The 13,653-nt window shown below is 38.7% G+C and overlaps 1 protein-coding gene across 6 annotated transcripts in view; it reads right to left on the minus strand.

Moving 5' to 3' along the window:
• Positions 1-13,653, minus strand: part of CPNE3 (copine 3) — a 63,246-nt gene that overhangs the window by 14,220 nt on the left and 35,373 nt on the right. For all 6 annotated transcript variants that reach the window (XM_037050202.1, XM_037050201.1, XM_037050204.1 and 3 more), the window contains 3 exons: positions 8,291-8,389; positions 1,087-1,173; positions 384-443 (listed from right to left, as the gene is read on the minus strand). In XM_037050202.1, coding sequence (XP_036906097.1) covers positions 384-443; positions 1,087-1,173; positions 8,291-8,389 — 246 coding nt within the window. The remainder of the gene's footprint in view (positions 1-383; positions 444-1,086; positions 1,174-8,290; positions 8,390-13,653) is intronic.

Here is a 13,653-nt window from a genome sequence, read left to right on the forward strand (position 1 = left end):
GAGGCCACAGGTATATATGGTCAAATAATTTGAGCCTCTGCATGAAACAGCTTGCCATTCCCATTTGCAAGATGCATTAAACCATGAATTATTACACCCATGACTTTAGATGCAGGGCTTGTTTTTGTTATGTCTGTTTTTATTATTAAACTTACCATAGGATACTCATTTTTTTTATATAATCAGCTTACTGTTAGAAAGAAGGAACAGATCTTACTAACACAGATGAAAGTTTCAGGATGTATGCAGACCACCTGTCTAAGGGGACTACACAGAGTGAAAACTTCAGCACAAAGTCAGTTTTGCAGGAAGAGAATGTACACTGCAAAATGGAAGTGTTCTTCCTGCAAAACTGACTTTGAAAAATTCAGTGAGTTACTTACAGTAAAATTCAGCTGACATCCTCCCATAACATAGTCAAGAAATGTGCATTCCACTATAATCTAAAAGCAAATAGCAATGGTTAAAATGCAGGCTTTCCTCTTGAGCAAGAGAAACAAAGAGCACTCTGACAAAAAATTTTAACAGTTTATGAAATGAATAGAATTCATACAAACACGTGGAAACCAATCCTGCACTTAAGTCTAAGGCCCCTGCCCTACATGTCATGGACTGAATTTTATTTCAAGATAATTAGAGCAATGTTCAGATTAGAATAAAACAGCCAACACTGAAATATACTCATTTTACAGTTTAAGAAACTAATAATCAATCTAATGTGTTGACAGCTTTAATAAGCATAATAATCAAGATATTTTTTAAAGTCCACTTGTTTGTTATAAGAAATCTCTTGGATCACTCCCCCCAGCTCATAATGTCATTCCCACCAATGCAATGGAAAAACACCACAGGGCCTCACATTTCCTAAAGTAATGAAAAACCTTAATACCCTGTCCTTCCTAAAACGTCAAACCTTGGAAGCAAAGTTACTTGAAAGATTTCTTTACTATTTCCTACTCTGTTCTTCTCCCGATTGTGTGTGGGCTCATGTGATTCTCAGCTGTGCCAGATATAGCTGTGATGTACCACACTGACAGAACTGGAAATGGAGCCTCATTACATGAACAGTAGTCAGGGTCAACTGACCTCACACTGCTTCACACTGATGACACCTGAATTCTTGTAGCTCTTTTTCTTCTGCCTCTTTTTTTCATTTATGCATTCAAATTCAATCTGCAGTAAGAAAAAACAAAAGGTTTGTTCTCATTAGTAATATCAGAAATGTCAATGTGAATTTACTAATTTTTTTAGAGAGAGGGGAATGGAGAGAAACATCAATGTGTGGTTGCCTCTCACATACCTCGTACTGGGAACCTGACTCACAACCCAGGCATGTGCCCTGACTGGGAATCAAATCAGCAACTCTTGATTTATAGGCCGGCACTCAATCCACTAAGCCACACCAGCCAGAGCAGAAATGTCAATGTGAATTTAAACGAGTGACTTTTTTCTCCTGGACCCAAACTACCTACTAATGTAGGTCTATTGCAAAATACAACTCTGAAACAATGACATAATCTACTAAGTATGTGAAATAGTGAAATTTCCAAAAGGCATTCCTAAAATTATATACCTTTTTTTAGATTTTTAAAAATTTATTTATCTTTAGATGGGAAGGGAAAGAGAGAGGGAGAGAAATATCAATGTATGGTTGCCTCTGGTGTGTTCCCTGCCAGGAATTGGCCTGCAACCTAGGCAGGTGCCCTGACTGGGAATCGAACCGTGATCGTCTGGTTTGCAGGCCTGCGCTCAATCCACTGAGCTACACCAGCCAGGGCTATACCTTTTAAAATAATTTGTAAATATAAATTTCCTTGCAAATCTGCTAATTAATAATCTTGTTCTTTACAATAAAGAAACTAAATTATTTTACTCCCAGTTGTTACCCTCACAGGAAACAAAATATGCTGCTTAGAAAAGAAGAAAATCTACCATATGAAAACAGAGATATATGAAGACCAATTCCATGGTAAAAGACATCATCTCTTTCCACTGAAAATGTGTTACATATAGATCTAATGTTGTCCTCAATATACTTCCTTCCCCAGACAGACTAGTCTTCCTTTCCACCTCCTGTCCACCTGTCCATCCATAAAGGCTGGCTCATGTTCTCCCCTGTTCTGGTCTTCTCTGATGTTCACTTCTCTCTTTAAACTTCTGCAGCCATATAAAACTAACTAACATACTTTGTATTATCCTTAATTGTTTCATTCATTATTATTTTCATAGCTAGAGCATAATGATCTCCAATTTATACCTTGAAATTCTCACTATCTTACCTAATAAGTACATAAGGGATACTCAATGAATACCTGATGAGTCAGCTCTTCTGTTTAATAGAACAACTTCTATATTACTAATTTTCTAAAAACCAAACATTAAAAAGTACATTTGATACAATGATATAAAACAAAAGTACGTTAAATATTTTGAGGGTTTGGGATCCTTCCAGAGTCTCAGTCATCATCATAAATACAAATTACTGAGTATTTCAGATGCAGAAATGCTCTACATAGAATTCTCACTGGTCAAAGGCTGCATTACTTCATGTACTCACACTCTCATAAGGCAGATGCTGTCCCAGGCACTGAGAACAGAGATATGACAGAGCCCTACCTTTAAAGAACAAGAGTGAGGACTTCCAGCCAAGATGGAGGCATAGGTAGACACACTGTGCCTCCTCTCACAACAAAATAAGAACAACAATTTAGAAAAAAAAAAACAACCAGAACCAACAGAAAATTGAACTGTATGGAAGTCTGACAACCAAGGAGTTAAAGCAGACTTATTTATCCAGACTAGTAGGAGGGGCGGAGTCTGGCATCCAGACAGAGAGGCGTCACAGCAAAGTCATGGCTGGTAGACCGGGGCGCGCAAGGTAGCAGCTGGCGGACCCAGCGAGGTGGTGGATTATGGAGAGGCACAGTGCACAAGGTGGCTGGCAGACTGGGTGGTCCCACATTCATGTGTAGATAAACCAGGTGAAACTTGGAAGCGAGATAGACCATGCAACCCAGGGTGCCAACATGGGAAAATAAAGCCTCAAAATACTGATTGAAAACACCTGTTGGGGTTGAGGTGCTGGGAGAAACTCCCAGCCTCACAAGAGAGTTTGTTGGAGAGTCCTAGATTGTACACAAACCCACCCACACAGGAATAAGCCCCAGACGGGCCAAGTTTGCTCAACAGAAGCAGGGTAAGTGACTGAAATCTGGCAGAGAGTGAAGTAAGCGCCATTGTTTCCTCTCTGATCCTTCCCTGACATACAGCATCACAACCCAGCAAATGTGGGCTGCCCCACCCTGGTGAACACCTAAGGCTCCACCCCTCACTATGTAACACATACCTTGAGACCAAAAAAGTGGCCCAAATGAAAAAAAGATCAAAGCTCCAGAACAAATATAACTAAGCAACAAAGAGACAGCCAATCTATCGGATGCATAGTTCAATACACTGGTAATCAGGATGCTCACGGAATTGGTTGAATTTGGTTGCAAATTAGATGATAAAATAAAGGCTATGCTAAGTGAAATAAAGGAAAATGTACAGGGAACCAATAGCGATAGGAAGGAAACAGGAACTCAAATCAACGGAGTGGACCAGAAGGAAGAAAGAAACATCCAGGAGTTCCGGCCCAGATGGAGGCATAAGTAGAAACCCTTCACTTCCTCTCACAACCAAAAGGAGGACAAAATCAACATAAAATCAATAAAAAAAAAACAAACAGAAGCATCAGAAAATCAAACTGCATGGAACTCCAACAACCAAGGAATTAAAGAAAAAATCAACCAGAACAACCAGATTCGTAAGGTGGACCCTGCGAGGAGGGTGACTCAGAAAAACCTCGGGAGGTGGCTGAGGGGCAGGGTTGACTGCCAAGCTGTAGGAGCTGCTCAGGAGGGACTGACTTAAGGGGAAAACTGAGACTCAGAGCTGACTGTGGGCTACAGCTGGGGGGTTGCCACGGGGGGATATACTTCCAGTCTGACTCAAGAGTCTATTGGAAAGTGCACTAGAGACGAGCAGGTGAGCTGCGTTGCTCCCTCTCTGGTCCCTTCCCCACAGGCAGCAGGGCAAAGAGGGTTGCCCTACCTGGGCGAATGCCTAAGGCCCTACCCCTTACAATTTATCAGGTGCCAAGACAAAGAAATATGGCCCAAATGGAAGAACACAACAAAACCTCAGAACTAGGCAATGAGGACATCGCCAACCTAACTGATGGAGAATTTAAAACCCTGGTAATCAAAATGCTCACAGAATTGATTGAGCTTGGTTAAAAAATGAAAGAACAAATGAAAGATACCTAAGTGAAATAAAGCAAAATTCAGGGAACCAACAGTGACAAGAAGGAAACTATAATTCAAAGCAATGATTTGGAACAAAAGGAAGAAATAAACATCCAACTGGATCAGAACAAAATAACAAGAATCCAAAAATGAAGAGAGGCTGAAGACTCTCTGGGTCAACCTAAAACATTCCAATACCCAAATTATAAGGGTACTAGAAGGAGAAGAGCCACAACAAGAAATTGAAAACTTATTTGAACAAATAATGAAGGAAAACTTCCCCAATCTGGCAAAGGAAATGGACTTTCAGGAAGTCCAGAAAGCCCAGAGTTCCAAAGAAGTGGGACCCAAAGAGGAACCCACCAAAGCACATCATCAGTAAGTTATTCAAGATTAAAGATAAACAGATAATCTTAAAAGCAGCAAGAGGGAAGGAGAAAGTTACCTACAAAGGAGTTCCTATAAGGTTATCAGCTGATTTCTCAAAAGAAACCTTATAGGCAAGAAGGGGCTGGAAAAAAGTATTTGAAGTCATGAAAGGCAAGGACCTACAACCAAGATTACTCTATCCAGCAAAGCTTTCATCTAGAATGGAAGGGCAGAGAAAGTGCTTCCCAGATAAGGTCAAGTCAAAGGAGTTCATCATCACGTAGCCCTTATTATATGAAATGTTAAAAAGACTTATCTAAGAAAAAAGAAGATAAAAATATGAACAATAAAATAACAACAAACTCATAACTATCATCAAATTAACCCAAGAGAAAAGAAAACAACAAAAACTAAGCAAACAGCCAGAACAGGAACAGAATCAGAGAGATGGACATCACACGGAGAGATTTCAGTGGAGAGGGGGAATGGAGGAATAGGGGGGGAAAAGGTACAGGGAAGAAGAAGCATAATTAGCAGGCATAAAAGAGGTGGGGAAAGATAAACTATGGCATATGAAACAGAGGACTCAAAGAATTTATATGTACAACCCATGGACATGAACTAAGGAGGGGAGAAATGCTGAAGGGTTGCAGAGACAAGGTGGAGGGGGGATAAAGGGGGAAAAGTTGGGAAAACTGTAATAGCATAATCAATAAAAATACTTTAAAAAAGAAAAAAAGAAAGAAACATCCAATCAGAAAAAAATGAAGAAACAAGAATTTAAAAAATGAGAGGCTTAGGAACTTCCAGGACATCTTTAAACATCCCAAGATCCAAATTATAGGGAAGACAGGAGGAGATTGCTCTATCCAACAAAGCTATTACCTAGAATGGAAGGGCAGATAAAGTGCTTCTCAGACAAGGTCAAGTTATAGTAGTTAATCATCACCAAGCCCTTATTATATAAAATATTAAAGGGACTTATCTAAGAAAAAGAAGATAAAAAGCATGTACAGTAAATGAAAGCAAACTCACAATTACTAACAACCACACCTAAAACAAAAACAAAAACTAACTAACCAAACACCTACAACAGGAACAGAACCACAGAAATGGAGATCACATGGAGGGTTAGCAACAGGGCAATCACAGGAGGAGAGAGGGAGAAAAGGTACAGATAATATGTAGCATAGATGGTAGAAAATAAACAGGGAGAGGGTAAGAATAGTATGGGAAATGTAGAAGCTTATTGATTCTGGAAAATGATTAACTAATCCCAGTGAAACATCAATCCAGACCACTCCTCATATTTAGTTCCTCTGGGAGTCCTGCTTTACATTATTCAGGTTTTCAACATTTTCCATTCATTCTGCCTTAAAAAAATCTTTAAATAAAATATTCACAGCTAAATTTTGCTTCTGGGTCAATTCAAAGTCAGTTAACTCAAAGCCAAATTAATGTCTGCATTGAAACCATAAGTGGGACTTCAAAAGCCTCTCCTCCATCCCACCAGCATCTCGGTACTTGCTGTTTCTAATACCTGGACTTTGTGACCAGAAGCACAGACTGGAGATCTCTATATGACCCACTGAAAATTCTAGTTCCTTTATGTTTATTTATAACTCATTTTCTCCCAATTACTTAAACCAAATGGCTCATACGTTTTATTTATTCATTCAATTTTTAAATTTTGATCTAAACTCCTCAGCATCTTCTTTTAGGTCACATCATTCACATGACTTGGTGAAATAGACCTTTTCACCTGGCCATGACCTTTTACCTGTAAAACCCCATGGCTGTATTTTCAAAAGCAAATGCTATATATATATATACATACATACATGCACACACACACACACACACACACACATATATATATATAACATGAGCATGTTTCAGGTCTATAAGCAGTTAATAAACATTCTTATTATTCTATTATAAGTTATAAAGAGCATAAACACCTTATCTCATTCAAATGAGAAAGATAAATAAGATGAAAGGAATTTATAAGTTTTACCTAAAAAATTCTCTGGAACAGTATTTAACTACATTGGTCTAAAGATAGAAAAGTTTCAGAGGCACTCTTAGAAATATGTTGAGATGTTAAATATAATGAAGACAGATACACTGTTACTAGTAGTCAGTTTCCTCAGAGTGCCAGGGAGTCTCCCCATTGGTCAAGATGGTACCACAGGGAGGTTCTTTATATTGAGTGCATGGAAAGCTAGAAATATCAATATAGAGGGCCCCAGTGTACAAAAAGTAACAAGATAATTGGATAGAGAAAAAGCCCTTCCCCACCCCTACCATACTGGGCGTGGTACTATGGGAAGACAGGCACATGTGCCACAAAAGTCAAAATGGTGCAGGGGAGGTACTGAACCAAAGAGGCCAGTCCATCTAACCTGGGGAAAGAATGGATTGGTTGGGAGATGGACCCACCCAGAGGTACTGAACCAAAGAGGCCAGTCCATCTAACCTGGGGAAAGAATGGATTGGTTGGGAGATGGACCCACCCAAAGTGCACAAAAGTTTGGGAAGTTGATTGGTCATTTTGAAAAAGCACCTGGTCCATCCCATACCAAAACTAATGTAATACCAGGGAAACAAACAAGTTCTCTCTTGCTCATGACTTGAGGGCTTGCTTTCTTGCTTGCTCATGACCTGGACTTGCACAATGCACTTGCCTATTCTCTCTACGGGTAGCCCATGGCTTCTAGGAGGGAGTCTCTTCTCTCTCTCTTGCCTTCCTGGGAATGTTTTTGCCCACACACCTGTGTGTTCTCCAGGGATTATGTGACCTTGCAGCCCTAGCAGCCACAGGGCCCATGGCCATGTGGGCTCCACATGTAGGTTCCAGGAGGGAGCCTAAAATGAACAGCAACCTGGAACAAGGTAAGATACCTGGATGGGGACTATGATAGCTTAACAGAGCCACCCATGGGCTCCAAGAACTGTATTTTAAATTGGAGCAGAAATTATGGGCATTGGCTTGTCTTGGTTAGGCTGAGGAGAAGGGCTTTGAGATGGGAGTCTTCCATTCTCCCAGACTATGCCATACCTGCATAAAACTTCTTTCCTTTTGCCTCAGCAACTGCCTCACAAGTTTGGCTTTTGTGGCAACAGTGTCTGGACCCCTATTTTTTTGTTTGATTACAACATGATCTTAACATAAGTAGGGCCATCAGATGACAGCCATATTTCCTCATTTGAAGTACCATATCTGTGTTTTCATCCCTCCATGAGTAAGGACAAGTCAGAGAGAAGAGCCAGAGGCAAGCTATAGAAGTATACAGTTTAAAAAAAGTGTACACAGGTATTTGTCCAGTGCTGTGGATATTAATTTTTGTGACCAATGAAATGCCAAACACTTGAAAAATAAGAATTTTCAATCAAACCATGAATGTTGTCTATAGCCAAGAAAACAAAACCTCTAAATCTTATGTAAACTCATGCCCCAAGTATGAATTTTGGGTCATCTGATTGTTAAAACAAATAAAATTCACAGATGTCTGAGCATTATATAATATGGAGTAAAATATGTGGTAAACATGTGCTTTGCCAAGGGAAAAAATGGAATACTAACCTTATGGCCAAACTGTCAGGTATTTCCAAACAACAAAAATGCAACTTACAGGAGAGTTCCTGGAGGCTTCTTTCAGTTTGGTCATGGTGGTTTGAAATGTCCCAATGAGATCATGTGACCCATCATTATCATAATCATAGCACTCTACCTAGAATTAAGTATAACAAAAATATATAAAAATCAACATAAATGTGTTTAAAAAGTATTGGCTGTAATCAGTGGAACTTACCAAGAAGTGCCCTTTTCATTCAAGTAAGTAAAAATATTCAGTGTGGCCCTGGCTGGTGTGGCTTAGTGGATAGAGCACTGGCCTTTGAACCAAATGATTGCCAGTTCAATTCCCAGCTGGGGTGCATGTCTGGGTTGCAGGCCAGGTCCCCAACAGGAGGTACATGAGAGGCAACTGCAAATTGATGTTTCTCTCCCTCTCTTTCTCCCTCCCTCCTCCTAAGAATAAATAAAATCTTTAAAAAATATATTCAGTGTGCAGGTTTCCTTGGAGAGGTAGAAACTGACTTCCTGGAACCCTTCCGAACTCTAGTGACCCTGGGATGGGTTCCAGGGCAGATCACAGACAGATGAAAAACAAGTACTGTTCAATTTCAACATTGAGCAGTTTCCAGTATCTCTATCATGTCCTCTATAAGTGTTGAGAAAATCAAAATGGAATTTCACCTCTTCCTCATCCACTTCTTTACCTTGTTATCACTGACCAACAGCTAAAAGCCATTATCTGGAGGAAGAGAGGAAGCCAGTGTGTAGACATCTGAAAAGCATAATTAAATTCTAGATGACTTAAAATCACGGAGTGTTTCATCCTGCCATTTGGTTAGGCTAGGCTTGCATGAGGGTTAGACATGATAAAGTCAGATGACAGCACTCTGAGGATCACAGCTCCTATGATGAAAAGGAAAACTCAGGGGGAAAAGTAATGAATCCCTTGTGAAGTCTCTGCTCCCACATAAAGCTGATGAAGTCCAGCCTCAGCAGCAGCTTTCACTCAGTGTGTGCTCTGTCTCAAAGCCAATGGCACGGAGCCGAATGTGTGATTCGCCATGCAGTCTGGTGCCAGGTGGACAGATGTAGTGGAGAGTAAATATTCGCAAGAATGCCTGAATTATCTGTTGCAACAAGAGACTTAAGGTGATGTAAGTTGTTAGCCAGCAAAGGTGTTATGTTGAACAATGAACAACCAATGTCTTCTTAGTGCTTTTAATTTCAAAATAGATCATCTTATTTCTACAAACCCTTATTATGTATACTGCACACATTAGCTATTAGAAGCTTGTGAGGTAGCCAGAGGTATTAAATAGTCTTGGAAGATATTCCTTGTGTGGGGCGCAACATAGTTGTGCTAACAACTCTCGAATCCTTTTAGAACTCATGATTGCCTGTATCTAAAAAGCTATTGGCATTGACTCCATGCCATCTTGCTATCATTCTTTACAGAATTATGTTAATCACCAGGATAAAGTGTTCACTCATAGCATTTCATAGCATGAAATTAATAAATTTCATAAGCCTCACCATAAATTTTAGAATTTATACATCTCACCTGACAAAGTTTTTCTTCTTAGTTGTATAAGAATTGAATTAATTACTTACCATAACAGAAAGACTTTCATTCCTTTATTTCCATTTTTATTAAGGAAGATTAACCACTGATTAGTGAAAAAAAACAAACAAGGTCTAGAATTGCAATTCTGAGTAACTGTTAAGAGTTTTCATTTGTTGAAAGCACTTTGGCCACTGACCAATCCTGAGATTTTGACTCTCACCCTATATATGTAATGCTTAGTTTTTAAGCCAAAAGACCTTTTTCTAATTTCTTAAAGTATTAGGAAAAAGAAAAATAATGATCTTAGCTTTTTTCTAAAATAATTAAAACAAGATAAAATCAAAACAATCTTTTTTAAAAATTATATTTTAATGATTATGCCATTACTGTTGTCTTATTTCCCCCCTTAATTCCCCTCCACCCTGCACACCCCTCCACCACCATTGCCCCCTTTAGTTTATGTGCATGTGTCACGAGTTCTTTAGATTCTATATTTCCCATAGTATTCCTGCCCTCCCCCCTGTCTATTTTCTACCTACCGTCTATGCTACTTATTCTCTGTACCTTCTCCCCACTTCTCCTCCTCCCATTCCCCTAAGGCTAAACCTCCATGTGATCTCCATTTCTATGGTTCCGCTCCCAATCTAGCTGTCCTCTTAGATTGCTTTTGTTTTATTTTTATTTATTTATTTATTTTAAAGAAAGTAAAATATTAACATTTATTAAATCTTGGGATACACTCCAGTGACTCCTATAATCTTTCTCTACTTCTGGAGCCTTACAGTAAATGATTCTACCTAAATAAAATGAAATACTAAGCACCATTAAAATAACATTTATTATTATGTTATCCTGTCAAATCCTTATGATGAATAATTTTACATTAATACAAGACAAAATTCGCATGTAGGAATGCACCAATTTTATAAATATATGTGTGTGCATAATATTCTACCATATAAATTTATCACATTCTGTGGGGCTACTAAATGGGCATCAATAACATTTTTGTTGCTTACATATTTCAACTATTACAAAAATGCTTCAATAAATATTTCATATCTCTGCTGCACGTTTTTATTTTTTATATAATTTTTAATTTTAATTTTTACTTAATTCTTGTTCAAGTACAGTTTTCTGTCTTGCATTCCCAGCCCTACCCCCGCCACCCGAGTGCTCCCCACCTCCCTCCCATTTCCGCCCCCAACCCTTAGTTATTGTCCATGTGTCCTTTATACTTGTTCATGTGAGTCCAAACCCTTTTCTCCTATGATTCTCCCCCCTCTGGACCCTGTCAGCCTGTTCTGTATTTGAGTGTCATTGGTCATATTTTGCTTCCTTGTTTGTTTTGTTGTTTAGATTCCTGTTAAAGGTGAGATCATATGGTATTTGTCTTTCACCACCTGGCTTATTTCGCTCAACATAATGCTCTCCAGTTCCATCCATGATGTTGCAAAAGGTAGGAGCCCCTTCTTCCGTTCTGCAGCATAGAATTCCACTGTGTAAATGTGCCATGGCTTTTTGATCCAGTCATTGACAGATGGGCATCTAGGTTGCTTCCAATTCTTGGCTATTGTGAATTGTGCTGCTATGAACATCAGGGTGCATAGGTTCTTTTGGATTGGTGTTTCAGGGTTCTTAGGATATACTCCTAATAGTGGAATTACTGGGTCAAAAGGCACGTTCATTTTTAGTTTTCTTAGAAAATTCCATACTGTTTTCCATAGTGGTTGTACCAATCTGCAATCCCACCAACAGTGAACTAGGGTCCCCTTTTCCCCACAACCTTTTCAGCACTTGTTGTTTGTTTCTTTGTTTATGATAGGCATTCTGACTGGTGTAAAGTGGTATCTCATTGTGGTTTTAATTTGCATCTCTCTGATAGCTAGTGATATTGAGCATCTTTTCATGTGTCTCTGGATCCTCTGTATGTCCTCCTTGGAGAAATGTCTGTTCAAGTCGTTTGCCAAATTTTTAATTGAGTTGCTCATCTTCTTTGAGTGGAGTCATGTGAGTTCTTTGTATATTTTGAAGATTAAACCTTTGTCTACGGTATCATTGGCAAATATGTTTTCCCAAGCTGTTGCTTCTCTTTTTATCTTGATACTGTTTTCCTTAGCCATGCAGAAGATTTTCATTTTGATGAGATCCTATTTGTTTATTCTTTCCTTTATGTCCCTTGCTCTAGGGGACATATCAGTAAAAATATTGCTGCATGAAATATCTGAGATTTTCCTGCCAATGCTCTCCTCTAGGGATTTAATGGTTTCACAGCTTATATTTAAGTCTTTTATCACCTTGAATTAATTTTTGTGTATGGTGTAAGTTGGTGCTCAAGTTTCATTTTTTTGCACACAGCTGTCCAGTTCTCCCAACACATTTGCTGAAAATGTTATCTTTACTCCATTTTATGCTATTGCCCCCTTTGTTGAATATTAATTGACTGTAGAGAGTTGGGTTTATTTCTGGGCTCTCTGTTCTATCCCATTGGTCTATGTGCCTGATTTTATGCCAGTACTAGGCTCTTTTGATTACAGTGGCCTTATAATACAGTTTGATATCAGGTATTGTGATCCCTCCTACTTTGTTCTTCTTTCTCAACACTGCAGCTGCTATTCAGGCTCTTTTATGGTTCCATATAAATTTCTGAAGTGTTTGTTCTATGTCTGTGAAATATGCCATTGGCACTTTAATAGGTATTGAATTGAATCTGTAAATTGCTTTGGGTAGTATGGACATTTTGATGATGTTAATTCTTCCAATCCATGAACACAGTGTATGTTTCCATTTATTTGTGTCTTCCTTGATTTCTTTCTTCAGTGTTGTGTAGATTTCTGCATACAGATCTTTAACCTCCTTGGTTAGGTTTATTCCCAGTTATTTTATTTTTGTTTTTGCTATATCGAATGGGATTTTCTTCTTGATTTCTGCTTCTGCTGTTTCATTGTTGGTATACAAAAATGGCTTTGATTTCTGGATATTGACTTTGTATCCTGCCGTTTTGCCAAATTCATTTATTAGTTCCAGCAGGTTTTTGGTAGAGGCTATAGGATTTTCCATGTACACTATCATGTCATCTGCAAACAATGACAGTTTTGTTTCCTCCTTTTCGATTTGGATGTCTTTTATTTCCTTTTCTTGTCTGGTCACTGTGGCTAGAACTTCTAATACTATATTGAATAGAAGTGGTGAAAGTGGGCAACCTTGTCTTATTTCTGATCGCAGAGGAAAAGATTTTAGTTTGTGCCCATTGAGTATGATGTTGGATGTAGGTCTTTCATACATGGCCTTTATTATATTGAGGGATGCTCCCTCTATTCCCATTTTTCTGAGTGCCTTTATCATAAATGGATGTTGTACCTTATCACAAGGTTTTTCTCCATCTATTAATATGATCATGTGGTTTTTGTCTTTGCTTTTGTTTATGTGGTGTATTACATTTACTGATTTGAGAATACTGAACCATCCTTGCATCCCTGAGGTGAATCCCACTTGGTCGTGGTGTATGATCTTTTTGATGTATTGTTGAATGCGATTTGCCAATATTTTATCGAGGAGTTTAGCGTCTATGTTCATCAGCCATATTGGCCTGTAGTTTTCTTTCTTTGTTGTGTCTTTATCTGGTTTTGGAATTAGGACAGCGCTGGCTTCATAAAAAGAGTTGGGGAGTTTTCCCTCCTCTTGGATTTTTTGGAATATTCTGTGAAGAATAGGGGTTAGCTCTTCCTTAAAAGCTTTGTAGAATTCTCCTGTGAAACCATCTGGTCGAGGGATTTTTGAGATGGGAGTTTTTGATTACTTCTTCAATATCATTTGCTGTTGGCCTGTTCAGGGTTTCTGCTTCTTTTTCATTG

Source organism: Sturnira hondurensis, unplaced genomic scaffold (genome assembly GCF_014824575.4).
Source record: "Sturnira hondurensis isolate 20B ecotype Veracruz unplaced genomic scaffold, ASM1482457v3 Scaffold0006571, whole genome shotgun sequence".
NCBI lineage: Eukaryota > Metazoa > Chordata > Mammalia > Chiroptera > Phyllostomidae > Sturnira > Sturnira hondurensis.